The 19,202-nt window shown below is 46.1% G+C and overlaps 2 protein-coding genes across 4 annotated transcripts in view; one reads left to right on the top strand and one right to left on the bottom strand.

Annotated features, from left to right (window-relative positions):
* The window catches only part of AEBP1 (AE binding protein 1), a 31,342-nt gene extending 17,653 nt beyond the window's left edge, over nt 1-13,689 (top strand). The window contains exons 7-22 of the mRNA XM_083184721.1: nt 1,090-1,164; nt 2,282-2,359; nt 3,786-3,854; nt 4,984-5,049; nt 5,215-5,324; nt 5,855-5,994; nt 6,082-6,166; nt 6,874-7,018; nt 7,560-7,648; nt 7,758-7,881; nt 9,214-9,410; nt 9,580-9,759; nt 9,884-10,268; nt 11,638-11,777; nt 12,508-12,607; nt 12,724-13,689. Coding sequence (XP_083040847.1) covers nt 1,090-1,164; nt 2,282-2,359; nt 3,786-3,854; nt 4,984-5,049; nt 5,215-5,324; nt 5,855-5,994; nt 6,082-6,166; nt 6,874-7,018; nt 7,560-7,648; nt 7,758-7,881; nt 9,214-9,410; nt 9,580-9,759; nt 9,884-10,268; nt 11,638-11,777; nt 12,508-12,607; nt 12,724-13,283 — 2,543 coding nt within the window. The 3' untranslated portion in view covers nt 13,284-13,689. The remainder of the gene's footprint in view (nt 1-1,089; nt 1,165-2,281; nt 2,360-3,785; nt 3,855-4,983; nt 5,050-5,214; nt 5,325-5,854; nt 5,995-6,081; nt 6,167-6,873; nt 7,019-7,559; nt 7,649-7,757; nt 7,882-9,213; nt 9,411-9,579; nt 9,760-9,883; nt 10,269-11,637; nt 11,778-12,507; nt 12,608-12,723) is intronic.
* A 103-nt stretch (nt 13,690-13,792) lies between these two features.
* The window catches only part of POLD2 (DNA polymerase delta 2, accessory subunit), a 30,779-nt gene continuing 25,369 nt past the window's right edge, over nt 13,793-19,202 (bottom strand). For all 3 annotated transcript variants that reach the window (XM_083184722.1, XM_083184724.1, XM_083184723.1), the window contains exons 10-11: nt 15,453-15,554; nt 13,793-14,585 (exon numbers count right to left, since the gene is read on the bottom strand). In XM_083184722.1, the coding sequence (XP_083040848.1) occupies nt 14,443-14,585; nt 15,453-15,554 (245 nt within the window). In that variant the 3' untranslated portion in view covers nt 13,793-14,442. The remainder of the gene's footprint in view (nt 14,586-15,452; nt 15,555-19,202) is intronic.

Raw genomic sequence — 19,202 nt, 5'->3', positions numbered from 1 at the left:
GTCCGAGGGGGTCCCTGTGATAGCTATCACCAGGGACATGGGGGAGGGGAGATTACAGCCTCCCCGTGTGGTCCGGACCGTCCGATTTTTGCTACACGCCTGGACCATTCAGGGAGACTTTATTCTAGCCCTCCTCCTCTCCCTGGTGACAGATGTGACAGGCAGCCCCCCCGGACAGGACACCCCCGGACAGGACACCCCCCGGACCGGACTCTACAAGCTCCAAAATGCAGAGTTTGATGTCTGGTCCGGCGGTCCGGGGTTTTGTCCTGGTCCGGTTTTCACCCATATCCGTGCTGGGCTGCCCCCAGCAGCGTTCCGGTCCGGCGGTGGCGCGCTGCGGTGATTGGCGCTTGGAGATGACATTGCGCTGTCATCTCCAAGCTCCGGGGGGGGCGGGCGCGGGTGCGGGTCATGCTGTCCGCCCGGTGTAAATGGCACTAAACGCCGGGTCGCACCCGGCTTGAACCTGGGTCTAAAAAAGCCGGGTGCGACCCGGCGTTTTGGTGTAAAAGGGGTTTAAGTGTGGGGGAGGGGTGGGCTGGTACTTGTTTGTACTGTAGATTTAATGTGCAGTCTTCTGTGAGTTTACATACTGTGCATAGTCCTTCACATTAACACAGCATTCTTGATCCCTATCCAAGCTAAATTCATTAAATGTTTTTCTTTAAGCTTATCAGTTGTTCTTATAAGGATTTCCATTGCTGTCTAATATGTTAAGAATGTAACACAAGCCAGGCTTGGCCTAAATCCGCAAACAGAAATGTCACATTTGTGCCGTGAGCTCTGGAACGTGCTCATTTTATCTGGTTAGAACGTGGAGGACCACTGTGGCTTGGGCCATCACCCAATTCCCTCAGGCAATGCTCTTTCCAACCTCTTCTTAAAACTACATTCTTAAATGGGAAGATCATACAGTAGATCAATCCTATTTGATAAAGAGGATCTTGTAAGTGGAAAATAAATAACGCTCATGATATATTGGTGTATATCCTATCGGCCCGTCACTAGATCACCATGTCTTACAGTTGTATACATGTGATAGAACATAACAATAGACATTTCTTTATCCTGCTTTTGCCTCTTTAGAGAAGCCGATTGTCATGACACCTCCACCGGTTCCTGAGTATCCGGAACCTATACCAGGATTTAATTATGATGACTGTAAGTACCATTTGGTGATACTCTATAAATGAGGGGGGAAGGGGAGGGATTAATAGATCTACAGAAAATAGATAGTCATATGGTCAACATGCAACAGTGACTGTGTGTAAGGTTGACAGGTCCAAGGGGGCGATACAGTGGTTTTTTTTTAACCAAAGTTTGTCCATTTCACAGTCTGTGACCACTATTGGTGTAAATGTGGACCAGGGGTGGTCAAACCAGTCCTCGAGAACCACCAACAGTCCACGTTCTCCAAATCACCTAGCTGGTGCACAGGTGTAGTCATCACTAACTGTCCCATTTCCCAGACTCCCTAGCGGGTGCACAGCTGTAGTCATCACTACCTGTCACATTTCCCAGGCTCCCTAGCTGGTGCACAGCTGCAGTCATCACTAACTGTCACATTTCCCAGACTCCCTAGCTGGTGCACAGGTGTAGTCATTACTGTCACATTTCCATGTGATTCGTTGTTTCTCTCAAGCCTTCCCACATTTGTTTTGACTGTGGCTGCACTAGGAGCCCCAGGAAAAACGGCTGCAGGGAGCCACCCGCTATTTTTGGGGGTTGGCAGGATGCTACACATATTATATAAAGCAGAGCTGAGGTTTTATAACTTGCAGAATAAAAGTGAGTAGCAGAGCTGACTGGCGCAGTGCAGACATAAAAAATGTACAACAAGTCATTCGTAAGAACAAAAAAGAAGTTATTTATAATAAGTAATTTAGAAAGAGTGAAGTCCCTGCAAGCTTTAAAGGCTGTAAAGTCCTTTCATCTGTGGGCTCTTACTGTAATCACCTTTAGCTGGCTCCTGGTACGCGTAGAGCGGTTTAGGATCTCCTCTATTTTACAACTTTGTTTTTTCCTTGATATCAGTGAAAACAAAAACGCATTGTGTGAGGGAGTGAGCCCAGGGGGGTGCTGGGAGCTGTACTTAGGCCTGGGAAGTGCCATAAACACAGAGTACTTGTGGTCAGAGAACATGAAGCGGTGCTAGATTACAGAGTAACATATATGTCCTATAACCGTGAGAAATGCTCAGACCAGGCCCCTCATTAAATGTTGCCCACTGACAAACCAAAGCCTGGGAGACACATACAGCTTCTGTTTCTCTGTGCAGATGATTATACGCCATTACCCAAACCCCCAGACACAAAGGAGGAAGAAGAGTACACGGATGAAGACAAATATACATCAAGTAACTATCTAACATACATTTGTATTTATATGTGGACAGATGGACACCATTTATTACTAACCATATAAAATACTTTAGTAGTAACAGTTTTTTTTGCAGCCTTTACAAAGTATATCATGGATGTTAGTGGTTCCTTCATCCTCAATTCCGGCATCATAAGAGAACCACCATGTCTGCCTAGATCCCACTGCCTTTATTAGAGGTGTTTGACAAAATGGTGGCCTTGATTGGAATCAGTGTGACCTCTTACTCGGGAATGTTGGACAAGAGGCTCAGTACTACTTATCGTCTGCCACATTGCATGGCCCAGTTGTAAATTCCCATTGCAGGCAATATTGACTATTGTACGACATGTCTTGCCCCATATTTGTTGGCGAAGGGGCATATGGATGCATTAAAAATGTTGCTTGACAACTTCCTCTGCCATGATGCCACTTTCCCACTCTACTTGTTTATGCCAAAGACTGGCAGCCTAGCTGAACTGGGGCGGTAGTGATGTGCAGAAGCTTCCAGGTTTTGGGCAGCCCACAAGCTGCTGGGGTCTCAGAGACATCAGGAAGCTGTTGGTCTAACCTCGAGAAGTAAGACAAGCAAAGGATGAGTATAAAGGGGCCCAGGACCCAATTTATTGTTTGCTAAACGATATATAGAATTAACTTTGGTTTCTGCAAAAGCACCCAAAGAAAAAATCCAACAGACTGGGCTGGTCTATTGTGACTGGAGTGGAGGCAACTAGTGGTTAGCCTGAGCGGGTTCTGCTGAGGGAGAATAGGATATGCCACCATCTTGGGACAATGGGGCAGATGTATTAAGCCCTAACAAGAGATAAATTCAAGTGTGATAAGTAGAGATAAACGTCCAGCCAATCAGCTCCTTACTGACTTTTTTCAAACACAGCCTGTAACATGGCAGTTGGCAGGTGATTGGCTGGACGTTTATCTCTCCTTATCATCCTTGCATTTATCTCTTGTTTCTTGGGGAGGAAGTATGGGACTGCTCAGGAAATTTGTGGTTTTTACTGTTGCAGATACAGTATGCATACACATGTCATGTTTGCATGGGGCAGGAAAGATAACCTTTCTCCTTTTATAGTCCCATCCCATTAGAGGTAACACTTACCACATACTGTACATGTACTTGGTGCAGTTCATGTGCTTTCCACAGTCTATATAATGCTGGATTACCAACATCTACCGTGCCCAATGGGTGATATAAATGTGTCTTACACAGTGTGCCTTTATAACTGTCTGTCTCTGAGCAGACTCACTCTGGGTCCAGGAGCTGGAGACTTGTCCGTGCTCCTTGCTGGACCTCATTATATATTACTAATTTGCTGTTCTTGTGCATTTCCAGTTGACCAGGGAGAAGACTTTATTTATGTATCTAGAATTGGCGATACATCCAATGTTTCCTTTTCTACACACAGAGAAACCACAGAAGCCAACTAGCAGCAAAGAAGAGCGAGAGAGGGAGGAGGAGGAGAGGAACCGTAAAGGTGAGTAAGAGTAAGGGGCAGATACATCAAACATTCTAAAAAGGACAATAGGAGTAGTTGCTAATGGCAACCATCAGATTCTAGTCATCTTTTAGCTAGCACATTATATAAAATGGTTGCTATGGAAAACACTTTCCCAAGTCTTCTTTAGAAGGTTTGAAAAATATTTTCCTGGGACAGATGTACTAAGCCTTGGAGAGTGATCAAGTGGATAGAGGTAAATTACTAACAAATCAGCTCCCAACGGCCATGTTACAGTCTGTGCAAAATGACAGTTATGAGCTGTCTGGTTGGCACTTTATCTCTCTCCAATTAAGTACTCTCCAATGCTTAGTACACCTACCCCCTATTAAAAAGCCAAAGTATAAAGGGGGAAAGGGAATGTAATGGAGAACAGTGATTCAGGGGTGAATTTATGAAGCTTGGAGAAGTGTTATCTATCCCCATAAAGAACGTTATGAGCAAGGTGATAATGGTTCAGCCAATCAGCTACAATATGTAAATTGACAGGTAAGAGCTGATTGGCTGAACCATTATCACCTTGCTCATAACGTTCTTTATGGGGATAGATAACACTTCTCCAAGCTTCATAAATTCACCCCTCAGAGACAGGAGGTAGATGGAAAGTGGTGGAGACAGGATGAAATGCTTTAGATTCAGTACAAGTTAGTAGGTGGGGGGGGGGGGGGGGCAGAGGAGGAGGGGGGTGATTCAGGGCAACAGCAATCTACGCACTGGTTGCTGTTGCCAGATTACTGGGTACATGCAATTGCGTGTTACATAGCAAGAAGTGCTGTAGTATTACATGTTGCGATATAGAGCTATGGCTGTAGCCCTTCTTTGCAGACCACCAGTAGATGCTACAGCAAAATACAAAGCTCTGATCACAGGCGGTGACCGTGAAAGTATATATTTACATAGCCAACTCTAATTACAAGACCCACCAGCTTTTTATAATGATGCCAGAAAGTGAGAAGCTCCCAGAATCCAAAGGGATCAAAGCCCCCGCTCTAACAAGAGTGAGAGAGAGGTGACCGCTGCCCCATAATTCCCCAATCTGAAGCCTGCCCTCCTGAGACTATAATCATCTTTGCGGAGAGTGGTAAAGTATACTCTATGTCCTATGCAGACAAGAAGAAGCCCCCTGGCACATGGGATTCAGAGGAAGTGGAAAAGGTCCCAAAGGAGAAGAAGAGTGAGTAGAATCTTTGTTATCACAACATCACCTCTTCACATGAGGATCTCTGGATGGAAGGGAGAAACATAAGCTCCATGAGTTCATTATGAAGCACATGGTTCTAGAGACACAGCCAGATGTCTTCTGGAAGTCCAAGCCATACCTGTCTTTCTATCCCCGCAGAGTGCCCACCCATTGGCTTGGAGTCCCATCGGATAGATGATGACCAGATGCTTGCCTCCTCTATGCTACGCCATGGCCTACATGCTCAGAGAGGCCGGCTTAATATGCAGGTACGGTACGGGAATAGCTAGGTAAGAGGTTATAACCAATATAGAGGTTAATGTATTAAGCAGAGAAAACTGTGAAGATGTTGAAAATTGACAACGTTTTTTACACTAATGTTTTATACATACGGGGGGGGGGTTAAATGTAATAGGGTGCGAGAAGCCAGAGGTGCGGGAGTTTTTTCAAGAATAGACATATTTTTAAAGTGGCAATCATTTGCAAGGCAAAACCAGATCAGTTGGTTCTAAATTATTGCCACTTTAAAAGGACAAACTCCTGCACCTGCGGCTTCTCAGACCCTATACAATTTACCCCCCATATAATCAATCAGATGCTACCTTTCAACTCGGTTACCATATTTATTGCTGGTTTCACTACAAAAAACAGAAGCTCCCATTCAGTGATATATTCTTAGTATTCGTTAGAAGAGTTGTCTGGTCATTTCCACCAATTTTCACTAAGTAGGCTGGCTCGCCTACTTAGGGAATATATATATACATTTACACTCAACTGCGGCTCCCTGTCCCACCTCTAGGCCGGCACTAATGAGGACGATTTCTACGATGGAGCCTGGTGTGCGGAGGATGAAAGCCAGGCGCAGTGGTTGGAAGTGGACACACGGAGAAGCACCTTGTTCACTGGAGTTATAACCCAGGGCCGGGACTCTGTAATGCAGTAAGTACATCCTTCTCATCCATGTACACACACAGAATAGACTCCATGTGGACGGATCTTCATGTATAATATCCTTCTCCCCAATAGTGACGACTTTGTCACGGCGTTCTATGTGGGCTTTAGTAACGACAGCCAGAACTGGGTCGTGTACAGCAATGGCTACGAGGAGATGGTTAGTATGTGTGTTTCTGTATACTGCATTTTGTCACAAGATTATGCTGCATACACTGTATATGTGACAGCACTAGCTCCTAGCTTATTGAAAAGGCAAACAGGGAGATTTATCAAAGCTTGGAGACTGATAAGCTACCAACCAATTACATCCTGGCATTTGTTTGGTCAAGCACATACTGTAAAATGACAGTTAGGGGCGGATTGGTTAGTACTTTATCTCTCTCAGGGCCAGATGTCCAAAGCTTGAAAAGTGATAACATGGAGAGTGATAAACCACCAGCCAATCAGATCCTAACTGACATGTTACAGGCCGTGTTTGAAAAATGACAGTTATGAGCTGATTGAGTGGTCATTATTTATCGCTCTCTAGTTTATCACTTTTTCGAGGCTTAGTACATCTCGCCTTCTAAGCTTTGATAAATGTCCCCCAAATTGTCCACATTTCCTTAGAGCAGGGATGGGGAACCTTCGGCCCTCCAGCTGTTGTTGAACTACACATCCCAGAATGTTTTGCTACAGTTTTAGCATGACCATATAGCAAAACTGTAGCAGTGCATGCTGGGATGTGTAGTTTCAGCAACAGCTGGAGGGCCGAAGGTTCCCCATCCCTGCCTTAAAGGAAGCCTACATGACTGATCTTAGGAAACTGGTTAGCCTGTTGGCTTTGAAGATCTATAAAGAACATGGTCTCTTCTGCCTTTGTAGCTATTCTTTGGCAACGTGGATAAGGACACGCCGGTGCAGACAGAATTTCCAGAGCCTGTAGTCGCCCGATTCATCCGCATATATCCGCAGACCTGGAACGGGAGCCTTTGCTTGCGCATGGAGGTCTTAGGATGTCCAGTTTCCAGTAAGAAAACTCCCCATACAATGAACATGCACAATTCACCTTTAACCTGGAACATTCACATGTGATGTCAGTTAAATAGGGAGTACGAAACATTACTGACTTCATACAGGGCCAGATGTACTAAGCTTGATAAAGTACCAGCCAATCAGGCTGTGCTTGACAAATGACAGGAGCTGATTGGTTGTTGGTTTATCACTCTTCATTTTCACACTTTCAAGGCTTTTCACATCTCGCCCACAGTCTAAACCAGGGGTTGGCAACTCCTGGCACTCCAGCTGCTGTGGTAAAAAGAATCCCAGGATGCCTTGCAAAAATGTCTGAAAACAGCAACATTATGTCAAGCAAGGCATACTGGGATTTGTAGTGCCACGTGTTGCCTACCCAGGGTCTCAATTGCAGTCTGAATTCTCTATTTGCAGTAGATCTGCACCAAAGGCAAATCTTGCCTCCTACATTATGTGTTATCAATGACTGAAGAGACTTCTGGTGTGAATCGGCCCTGTGTGGTCCATGTACAAACCTCTGTTATGTCTAATTCTAGATGTAGTCAGTTATTACAGCCAGAACGAAGTGATAACATCTACAGATAATCTGGATTTCCGGCATCACAACTACAAAGACATGAGACAGGTGAGGTGCTGCCGCTGTGTGGTCATGGAGACCAGGGTCCTAACATTAGCACTTACCTTGTGCGTGTGTTTAATTTTTCATTATGTAACTGCTTATATATTCCCTGCAGCTAATGAAAGTTGTAAACGATGAATGTCCGACCATCACTCGCATCTATAACGTGGGAAAGACAGCAAAAGGATTGAAGATATACGCAATGGAGATCTCAGATAACCCAGGGGAGCATGAGATAGGTGAGGAGGCCATTCTGCCAGGCATCATAGGGTGGTCCTCGGGTGGATTGTCTGAGTAACGAAGAGGCAGATATTGTAATGCAAAGAAAACGTCGAATTTATAGGGCGAAATGTAATAGCCAGCGTGGTACCGGCCAATCGGGAATTCCTGCGACCTCGAGGTCAGTTTTTGCCCTTGTAAATGTTTCCTGCTATATAAATGAGGGCAGACTTCCCTGTACCTCACTGGCTATTACTTTTCTCCCATAGTCTTTATCAATGATGGGCAATATTATATTTATTTTGTAGGGTCTCACTTGCAGCCCTTGACTCCCCAATAACATTATATTATAGGAGCCCTTAAACGCATTAATAAAGCCTACACAGTTTACTACACAATGTTCCTCCTAAACTGCGATAGTAACGCAGTTTGCTGTAATCACAAATGCAGGCAGCGGGTTATATGCACTTCCTCCTGAATTTGCATTGCTCAAGGATCACATATGCTGCGAGCAGTTTAGCATATACAATCCCTACTGAATTAGGCCCTATAAGGAAACTAAAGGTGCATACACAATGTTCAATTTTTTTGACCAATTTCGTTGAAAGACATTTCCCTTGAACCCAGTGTCCTGGACAAAAGATGTTGATGAAAGATATTGACGACAGATGAAAGATCTAGCTACAGTTTACAGGCTCTTTTTGAAAGATATGTAAATTGATCTGCATGCACAGTTGACGAGCAACCTTGATGAACAACTGGCGGGTATGCGCATCATCATTCGTCGTTGGTCGCAAACGCACTGAAAGATATTTTGACCAATTTCGTTCAGAATGGCCGAAATGAACGAAATTGGTCAAAAAAATTGTACAGTGTGTATGCACCTTAAGATACAAAATTGAGAAAAGAGGTCAAAATACAGGTCCAAATGGAGTGATCGAATACCAATTCTTTGTGACAAAAACAATAATAATCCACTGTACCTAGTGCGCTGTATGCGTACCAAGATGGGAATCGCTACCATTGAGTCACCCCAGTGGGGAAATGTAATGGCAACCTGAGATTGAAAGAGGTAGGACATATTTTTAAAGTGGCAATCGTTTACAAGGCAAACCCCTGCCTAAAAAAACAGGCGAGACTGCCCGGCTTCCCACACCTCCCGGCAATCTCAGATGCCATTACATTTATTCGAAGGAGTCTTGCGCCATACGGACATATCTGTAGTTTGTAGCCCAGTTTAGTCGACAAAAGACCTCTTCAGTCAATTTTTTTTACCCACTTTTTGAAAGGCAGAGGAATACACAAGACATCTCCCTGACCTTTTTTGATCTCCTTCTGGCCTTTTTCCACAGGAGAGCCAGAGTTTCGATACACAGCTGGGCTTCATGGCAATGAGGTTCTAGGACGGGAGTTGCTACTTCTCCTCATGCAGTTTATGTGTAAAGAATTTCGGGATGGCAATCCACGTATTACAACTCTCGTCCATGAGACTAGGATTCACTTGGTACCTTCTCTAAACCCTGATGGCTATGAGATTGCGAGTCCAATGGTGAGTACAGAGCATGTGCGTTTTATAGAATCTGTTTCCAGAACACGCTTTCAAAATGCTGCTTGTAAGTTTCTGAAACAGGAATTGGCAAATCAAGACGACAAAGGGAGGGCAACTGAATGAGAGTTTAAGAGCTTCAAGTCTTCAAGATGTTTCTCATCTATTCCAGGGTTCAGAATTGGGTAACTGGGCCTTGGGCCACTGGACAGAAGAAGGCTATGACATTTTCACCAACTTTCCAGACCTCAACACAGGATTTTGGGCTGCAGAGGAGAGAAAGTGGGTTCCTTATCGTGTCCCCAACAATAATCTACCGATTCCGGAGAGCTTCTTGGCAGAAGATGCGACGGTAAGACTTGTGGGGTTGCCAGAATGACGTACAGTACCTGACAGGTGTTGGTAGTTGTGTTTAAAACCAGAATGGAGATTGTCACCTAGAGGGATGATGATTGCTAACAATTATTTCTCGTTAGGTGGCGGTGGAGACTAGAGCTATTATGGCCTGGATGGATAAAACTCCTTTTGTATTGGGAGCAAACTTGCAAGGTGGGGAAAAACTGGTATCCTATCCATATGATATGGCCCGGGCCGTAAAAGAAGAAGAACAAGAACCACCTCAGTTTCGCAATCCGTTTTATGATGAGGATGAGGAAGAAGAGGTGGTCATTGAAGCTCCAGGAGAGGATGATGAAGGCGTGTCCAAGACCTCTGATCATGCCATTTTCCGGTGGCTTGCTATCTCCTATGCCTCTGCCCATCTAACTATGGGAGAGACAATCCGCGGAAGTTGTCATGCAGAGGACTATACCAAGGGCATGGGGATTGTTAATGGAGCAAAATGGAGACCCGTGTCTGGCAGTAAGTAATGAGAAATCATGTTGCAGTTGGACATACAATGGCATCTTTATGCTAAAGGGCTACAAAGATCAAAGCTTGAACTGGTTCAGCTTAGTGAGGTTGTATTATACACCTTACAATTGTATTATAGCCATTGGTGGAAGGTTTGAAAAGAGTAGGGGAGTTGTGTAGTTACATAAATTGTAATGCACTAATCTAAATACCCCGGCTGCTACGTCAGTGTATAAACACCCCCCCAAACTGACACATTTTCAACCCCTCTGCCAATAGCTGTGAAAAGAATTAGTGCAAGAAAAGTGTAAAAGACATTTAAAGATACCCAATAGGTCTTCTCTGTACGTTCAGGGACACATGGACAGTAGCGATTCTGCATTAGATCTAATTTTACATTTGCCAGTACTGTTGGTAGGGTTGACCTTACCACTTGCTTGGCTGAAGTGAAATGAAGGAACAAACATGGCAGTATAATGTCTGTAAAAGTGATACCGCCACCTGCAAACACATTACTGTGGCTGCAGAATCCCTTGTTGCAGGAGGTTTGCATTGCGCTGCACCCGGAAAGGGGGATTGGTGGTGGTGGAAGCGAGGAGGTGATTGATAGGGTGAGGGGGTTGGTTTGGGATGGGGGGGGGGAAATGTGGGAGTTTTAGTTGGGAGAAGATAGGAGGGGGTTTAGGAGGGTGGTTAGTGCTGCTTGTTCGAGGGTAGTCCTCAACCTAATACACCAAAACACCGGGTCGCACCTTGCGTTTTACACCTGTGGCGGTTCATGATCTGGCACTTGGAGGTGACATCTCCAAGTGCCGGGACCACCAATCACCGTGCGCCGGACCCCAACGCTGGAAGCAAGCTGCTGGGCTGCCCCCAGCCCCTGTCCGCGAGGTGTATGGATTTTGCACACAGGGATCCATTCACCTCCTCCCTGCCTCTGCTGCTGTCTGCAGAGTACAGCAAACAGCAGTGGAGGCTGTGTGCGACCCCCCATCCAAAATGCGGATGCTGCGTTCCGGAGGATGGGCTTCCCCCATTGATGTAAACGGGAGCTGGGTCGGATGACCCAGTGTACCCCTTTACACTGCCCTTTACCCAGGTCCTGCCTGTGTTACAAGTCCCTCGTAAAGGGTCATGGATTATAAGCAGTGTCAGTAGGATGTTACAGTATATAGGCAGTGTGATTGAAGCAGATTGGATGGCGATGCAGTCGGCAGGTTGAAAGTCAGTAGGTTGACCACTAGCCACCAGTAAGGTATGTACTGTATTTAAACCAGAAGCCCAGAAGCCTTGACTTGCCACAGCCAGAACCTGCATTGCCCAGTCTGCACACAGCAGTTTATATGAGGACAGGGAATAATATTGTTCTCCTTGTCAGGTATGAATGACTTCAGTTACCTGCACAGTAATTGCCTGGAGCTCTCCATATACCTGGGCTGTGACAAGTTCCCACACGAGAGTGAGCTGGCGGAGGAGTGGGAGAACAACAAGGAATCTCTGCTAAGCTTCATGGAGCAGGTCAGTGATTCCTTCCCCATACATAGTCATTTACCAGGTGCCACAAAGCTATTCAAGCCAGCTTATCGGAAACCTGTCAGTATTCCAACCTGGGAAATGGGTTCTATACCGCGAACATGTGAAATAACTAGTTGCCTAAAGCTAATGACTTTGGCCCTCATTCCAGTTTAATCGGACGGAGCCGAATCAGGCCCGTTCCATTGTTTGGGGCTCTGCACATGGTATATTATATGTGCAGGTCCCCTTTGCGAACGGCTTCAGCGACTTGCATAGTCGCCAAGCCTTTTGCAAGGATCGGGGTGGCCCGGGGCAAACGGCAGACTAGGGTCGCCCATGGGAACGCCCAGTGTTTTATGAGCGTTACCATGGGTACGCAGTCCTCCCGTGCCCGTCCCAGTTGATGCAAATTAAGTCAGTTTCCACTGACTTTTATTTGCAAAGGGCAGGACTAGTCATCCGATGGTCGGCAACTGTCGAATGATTTGATTGGTTTGCATTATAAATCCCCTCGCATGTTAAAGAGGGGAATTGTAGGCAGGGCGGGGGGGGGGGGGGGGGGCGCAGTTACAGAGCCAACTAAAATCACCCCCTTTATGTGACATAAGGCCTTGCTTACTTCTATTATACTTAGGGTTTACATTACAGTTCCTCCAAAACCACTCAGCCATAAGTGACATACTGTGCGCTAGCGCCTCCTAGTGTATACCTTTTGTCTGTAATACTCTGACAGGTACACCGTGGGATTAAAGGAATTGTGACAGATCGCCAAGGAGAACCTATACCAAATGCAACCATCACCGTAGGTGAAATAAACCATGATGTCCAAACAGGTAAGTGTCAAACACACAACTGGATACAGAAATGGAATGCGATTATGAAATATCCCGAAATGCCACCGTTATCTGGTGTACTCTCACACCCTGAAATCTCTCTTTCTCCCGGGCAGCCAGCGGTGGCGACTACTGGCGTATCCTAAACCCTGGGGAATATCGAGTGACCGCTCGGGCTGATGGCTTTACTCAGAGCACCAAGACGTGCAGCGTGGGATATGATATGGGGGCAACCCACTGCAATTTTGTTTTGGCTCATTCCAACTGGAAAAGAATCAAGGAAATTATAGCCATGAAAGGGAAAGGTCCCCTCCGCCTGGTTCCACCCGGTGGCCGCAAGCTGTCTCCTGCTGCAAAGCAACGTATGCAGCGGCGTCGTATGTGGCTGAACCGCCAACGCAGCCTTACCACCACTCTCCCGCCGACCACTCTCCCGCCCACCACCGAACTTTTTGTTCCCACCGATTTCACTTTCCCCACTGAGACCCCCACCACCATGCCTCCCCGCAGGCTGGAGCCCCCCACTCCCTCAGAATCTCTGTGGGACACAGAGACTGAGACCTACACAGAAATCGTCACAGAAGTGGAGACAGAGATTTGGGAAGAGGACGGCACCACTGCGCCAGCCCCATTCACCACTGCAGAGACTTACACCGTAAACTTTGGGGACTTCTGAGAGGGAACTTATTGTGCATGGGTCACAAATTGATGTGTGAGCATCGTAAAAAGGGTTAAAGACTCTACCCCAGAGGGGTCAACTCTACAAGTATATATAGTGCTGATATGTCATCTAGAAGCCAGGAGGCCAGGCCTACCATGAAAGCGTAATAAAGCAATGAGGCCATTTACTAAAGTCCTGATGTTTCCATATTAACGCCTTTGTTCTGCCCTTGTAACGCTGGAGTTTCCATACATCAGGACATATAATAACTTCCCTGGCACAGGAATTACATATGAAAATATACTTGTCTGCTAGCTCTGCCTTGAACACTCTGCAGGCCATTCTGGCATAGCCACATACTAGTGCTTCGCTCTCTAAGTATGTAAAGTTTCATCAATTGCCAATAAAGTTTCTAGAAATCCTTCTGGCGCCTGTGCTCAGTAATACAGAGGATCGCGGCCAGATGAGGCGTTATCGTTATCACAGAGAGACGCGGTAACTGGTAACAGGAAAAACAATGTATATTTCAGCTAATGAGAACCTTTTATTATCTCGCCTCATTTCATATGTATAAAACAAAAATACAAAAAACAGTACATAAACTAAAGTAAACATGTAATTCTCCTAGGGATTGGTTCTATGTTACAGTGCACTCATCATGTACCATCCAGAATGAGTCGTTAACCCTTGAGTGCCAACGTTTGTGACAGATTCACACTCAGGGATCAGATCCGCTGTAATACATAGCGATTGGCCAGGAACTTTTCAGTTAGGTGTGTGTGTGTGTGTGTGTGTGTGTCAGTTAATGATGGAACCCCCAGTGTTCCAATGGAAAAAGGGATTTAGAAATACTCCAAGCATGTTCTTTGTTTCACCAACCAATGAAACATTACTTCTATACCAATACTGTAACACCAATAAGGCTTGTGCGTGGGAGCAAAATGACCCATATCTTAACACTGCACAAGTCCATTCTACAGGGAACAGAGTGTGAACACAGATAATGATTATAATCAGAGTACTCTGTGTGTCCTGTAACAAGAACATATGGTGTGCTGTACAGTGTTACCCCTTTAAAACTAAATTAGTGTGAATCTGCAGAGTGCGCTTGGCCTCATGTGCAACAATTCATGTGATGCCGGTAATCTCAGTCTTAGGAGGCGAGGACGCCAGGTCAGTCACTTGACTCATCATCTGCACTGAATCCGGAGAAGCTGATTGGTTGGCACTGCAGGGTACGAAGGTTTACCAGACAGGCAGTCTGCGTGCTGCTGAAATCTGGCACAGTCAGGAGCAGAACACGTTGGCCCTCGGCTCCTACGGAGAACGCAGATAACATTAGCACGCTCCGCCGGGCATACTCAATAACACAAAACGGTACTTATGTAGTATCTGGGCTGCCGATTTTTTGATTGTATGCCTTAAGTTAAGGCATACAATCAGATGCGATGCGATGCGATATCGCATCGCATCGCATACGACCATGCGATGCGATGCGATGCGATGACCCGATTTTTCCATAGGATTCAATGTTAAAATGGACTGAGTCCATTTTAACATGGAATTCAATGGGAAAAAGGGGTCCTTTTCATACCCCTACTATCCAAGTGGGCATGGAGTTGGATATAAACCTGTGGCGAGCGTAGCGAGCCACCGAGCCCGAAGCGTGGCGAGCGAAGCGAGCCCCGCGAGGGGACGGTATTCTGTGTCCCCTCGCGGGGCTCGCTACGCTCGCCACGCTTCGGGCTCGGTGGCTCGCTACGCTCGCCACAGGTTTATATCCAACTCCATGCCCACTTGGATAGTAGGGGTATGAAAAGGACCCCTTTTCCCATTGAATTCTATGTTAAAATGGACAGAGTCCATTTTAACATTGAATCCTATGGAAAAATCGGGTCCATCGCATCGCATCGCATGCGATATGGTCGGGTGCGATGCGATGCGATGGACCCGATTTCAAAATCGGCAGCCCAGTTACTACATAAGTACCCACAAAACATATTCAGTAACGTTCCAGTGAGCAGATGGTAAACAAAATGTTCCACACCTGATACATCTTGTTACAATGCATAGGGGCGGGTGATGTAACCTCCTGTGTGTCACACCTGACACTACAACTGTCCGCACATTAGGAAACGACAGTGATGCAGAACGTTTGTAGCAGAACACAAACAAAGTACTTACCGGTCACTTCTTTACAGCTGAACTTGGGGGCACTTCCACAGAAGTACACATGAGGGCAGGTATTCAGAATGAATGGGTCAGATTGGTAGTAGGGGTAACACCCTGCAAAGAGGACACACAGAGAAGAGGTTTAGTAACGGAGTACAAGTCAGCACGTCATAATTAGGCATCCTGCACCTATGTAGTAACCTCATAGGGCAGTATTCAATGAGAAAAATTTGCTGTGATTTCTGGAGAGTTTGTGCTTTTCACGCGGTGGAGAGAGGTTTTTTTTCTCCAAAGGCGAGCCACCCTATTCAATGTGAAATATTCTCCGTCTTTCTAAGTGATTCTCGCCGTCTCTCTCCGTGTAGAAATTCTCCATCTTTTGATGGAGAGCAGGAATGTGAACTTTTAAACTAAAAGGGTGTTTTTTTTAATTTTGGTGTCAAAAAATCAGGTTTTTTTTTCTGTGAAGGGCCATGTTATTTTTATTCATGTGCCTATAGCACACGAATATATATTTAATTTTAAAAAAAAATATTTTTTTACATTTTTTTTTTTTTTACACAGTGCAGCCAGCAGGGGGCCGGAGCGCTCGAGCCGCTCATTAGATATTCATATATTCACTGCACCCGATGCACGTTCGGGTACAGTGAATACTGGGTCCCCCGCTGGCTATAGGGGGGGCAGCCTGTGCTGCCTGGGTCCAGGGGAGCCCTGCTCCCCACCCCATATCCCCTGCAGCAGCCAAGAGAGACTTTAATCTCTCTTGGCTGCTACGTCCCCCGGCTCCCTGACAGCTCCCTGCCGCGGACGCTCGTCCGCTGCAGGGGTTAAGACTCGCCGCGAGTGGCGGCGAGTCTTTAACACGTTGAATAGGGGGAGCAGGAGGCTCCGGAACACGGAGAGTGCATGGCGAGAGAAAAAATCTCTCGCCATGCACGGAGAATATTTGACATTGAATACTGCCAATAGTGACTGTCTTTGGCAAATGTAGGTATTATTGGCAGAGCCCAGCATCCGGTAGTCTTTTTTAATAATAAAATACTAGTGTGGCTATAATCAGCTTGGCATACTCTCCTCGGGTACTCCGATATTCAGGATGCCGCATGATGAGTAATCCCCAGTAGGGTGGCTAATCCCGGGCATTTTTTTTTTTTTTTTTAATTCCTGGAATCGGAAATGGAAATTGGCATCCCTAAAAGAAAACTGCCCCTGTCCTCCACTCCCCCATTGACTTTCTTGGGGGGGAGTGGTGGTGGGGATCAGATGGCAGCAGAGGTGGAGGCATGTGTGAAGCTGGAAGTGCTTGTGTGTGGCAGGGAGAGGTCGGGCGGCGGAGGGTCCCAGCGGCAGAGGCACCCGATCCCCAATGCGCCGGGCAGGCAGCGCACCGGTCCGGGAACAGCTGGGCAGGGTTTGAGTGGATGCTCAGATACTGCCAATCATTAGACTGCGCATGCACAGTCTAATCCGAAGGAGATTCCGGACATTTTGGGGCCAAATCCTGGGATACTCCGATCCCGAGATTGGCCACCCTAATCCTCAGGCTCTGCTGTAGGTGCGCCTCACTCTATAAACTCCGGCTCCATCCACTTGCTTAATGACCACAGCACCTAGGACCTTCTGCCCTGCAACCCCATCATCCAATAGGTCCCCAGACATTTTTACAGGCTATTCAGGGATTCTTGCTCCCTACCCTGCACATGGTCAGTATGCTGACTGGGAGAGGGGTCATCGAAGTCTGCTGCAGCTCCATTATTAAACCCTAGGGGCTGCTACACTAGAACAAACTGTAATCAGTAAACAAACTTTGGGGAAGATGCCTTTGCTGGTATTTTCTTGGATAGATCTGACTTTTGGACCGATTCAGACTTGCACACAGGACTGCAAATTATTGGACAACCACGGTCAGTGACTATAAAGCTTTAAAAAAAAAAGGTGTAGCTGCCCAAAGCAGCCAATCAGCTTCTAATTGTCTTTGGACAGCTAACACCTCTTTTTTTAAAGCTTTATCATCACTGACCCGGAGACAGTGGCATAACAATGGCACTGCAGCCGAAGCGGTGGCTTGGGGGTGCCGGCGCTGTGATGGCGGCATGGTCGCTGCAGATTACAATGGGTTTGCCTGTCCGCACGTAATCTGCTAAAAATGTCCCTCAAAAAATGTCCCCCACCTTGGAGAAGACAGATGCTAGAGACCCTACCAGGAAGCGTACATCACTACCTTAGTTACAGATTCCTGGTAGCGATATATATATATTGCCCCTGGAAATAAATATATATATATATTTGTGCTGTGTGACCGGCACTCTGAATTTAACAGCAGCAGCTCCCGGTGTCCATGCCAAGGTGGGTAGATAGAGACAGTGGGTCATAAGGTATGACCAGGCCGGCACTCAGGAGACTCACAACCAGTGAAATAAAGACACTACACCATGGCCGGTGTGGTCAACGTTTCTGAGGCCATTTATTGCCTCTTTCGTCAGGACATATATTGACCTTAGGAAAAAATGAAACCCCTGGTAATGAGAATTTAGGGGAAAAAATTATAACAAAACGCCAAGTTTTGTCTCCCTGTATTGTTCCTTTGTACGGCGCTGCGAAACACTTGTGGCGCCTTATAAATAAAATTATAATAATAATAGTTACGCCACTGCCCAGAGACTGGAGTGTGTGTACAGAAAGGATCACAATGTTAACTGTAAGCAAACTTGAGAGAACATGCAGGTGAAAACAAGAGAGTGGCGAGCCTTGGGTGTGACAGCTTACAGCTAGCGCAGTCCGGGTGTCACTGGGAGGAATAAGGTAGGGCAGAGAGTTATCCATGTGGGGAGAGCTGATATACTGAGGACTACATCACATATTCATTATATGCACAGGATCTATGTATATATGGACAGGCCACTTATATAAAAAGACTTGTTTGTTCTCATTGCCCAGATGCTCTGCTCTGCAGGTTTGCATTGAATATAGGGCTAGAAAAGCACATAACTAGAAGATATGGCTACCAGTCTTGGGCACGTACGGCACAGTTATAGGATGTGCTGATGATCAGCCTCTATTGATTATGATCTGACCCCTTGTCCCCACTGTTAAACCCCAGGTATGTATCTATTATTGCAGCTAGCACCATCCCCTGCTATCGCTGCTGCAACCACATCTGACTGCAATCTGGGCACCTGTACACGTAAACACAATTTGTAACTATTATTATCATTGCCCGTCAAAGTCTTGAACAATAATGTGAACGTGATCAGCCCTTTGGTCACAGCACGTTTACCCTTTTGAAGAGCTGATCAGTCTGCACACATGTGGCTTGTGTGTATGGGAGCCTGAACAGATCATAAGGCGTCAGTGTATGGGGTATATGCACTTGCTGTGGGGAGAAGTGATTCATTGATGGGAAATCAGACTTCTGCAACACAGAATAACAAAGAATGCAAAACATCTGAGGACAACATGCAACAGCCGGAGGTTCCACATCTCTCGCTTTCCTATATTGGCCTCTGTCCCTTGTCAATCCTTCAGTAATCGCCATCAGGTCCCGCAATCCCTGTACTGCTCCAGTCTGATCTAATGACTTTTCATTCCTCAAACTGTAGCCAAAAATTACCTTTAAAATCTTATAATACTCAATTTATTCCAGAAATGATGATAAAGTATTGAGGGCCCTTCTCCCATGTTTCTTCCTCTCCATTTGCCCCTACACCCTCACAAAGCTATGCCAGATGTTTGCCAGACTTTGCTGCCGTACGTTACCAGATT

The sequence above is a fragment of the Crinia signifera genome, chromosome 4, assembly GCF_055691185.1.
Source record: "Crinia signifera chromosome 4, ASM5569118v1, whole genome shotgun sequence".
In the NCBI taxonomy this organism is placed as follows: Eukaryota; Metazoa; Chordata; class Amphibia; order Anura; family Myobatrachidae; genus Crinia; species Crinia signifera.
Note: the sequence above shows the minus strand (reverse complement) of the source record. Positions and strands in the feature narration are given on the sequence as shown.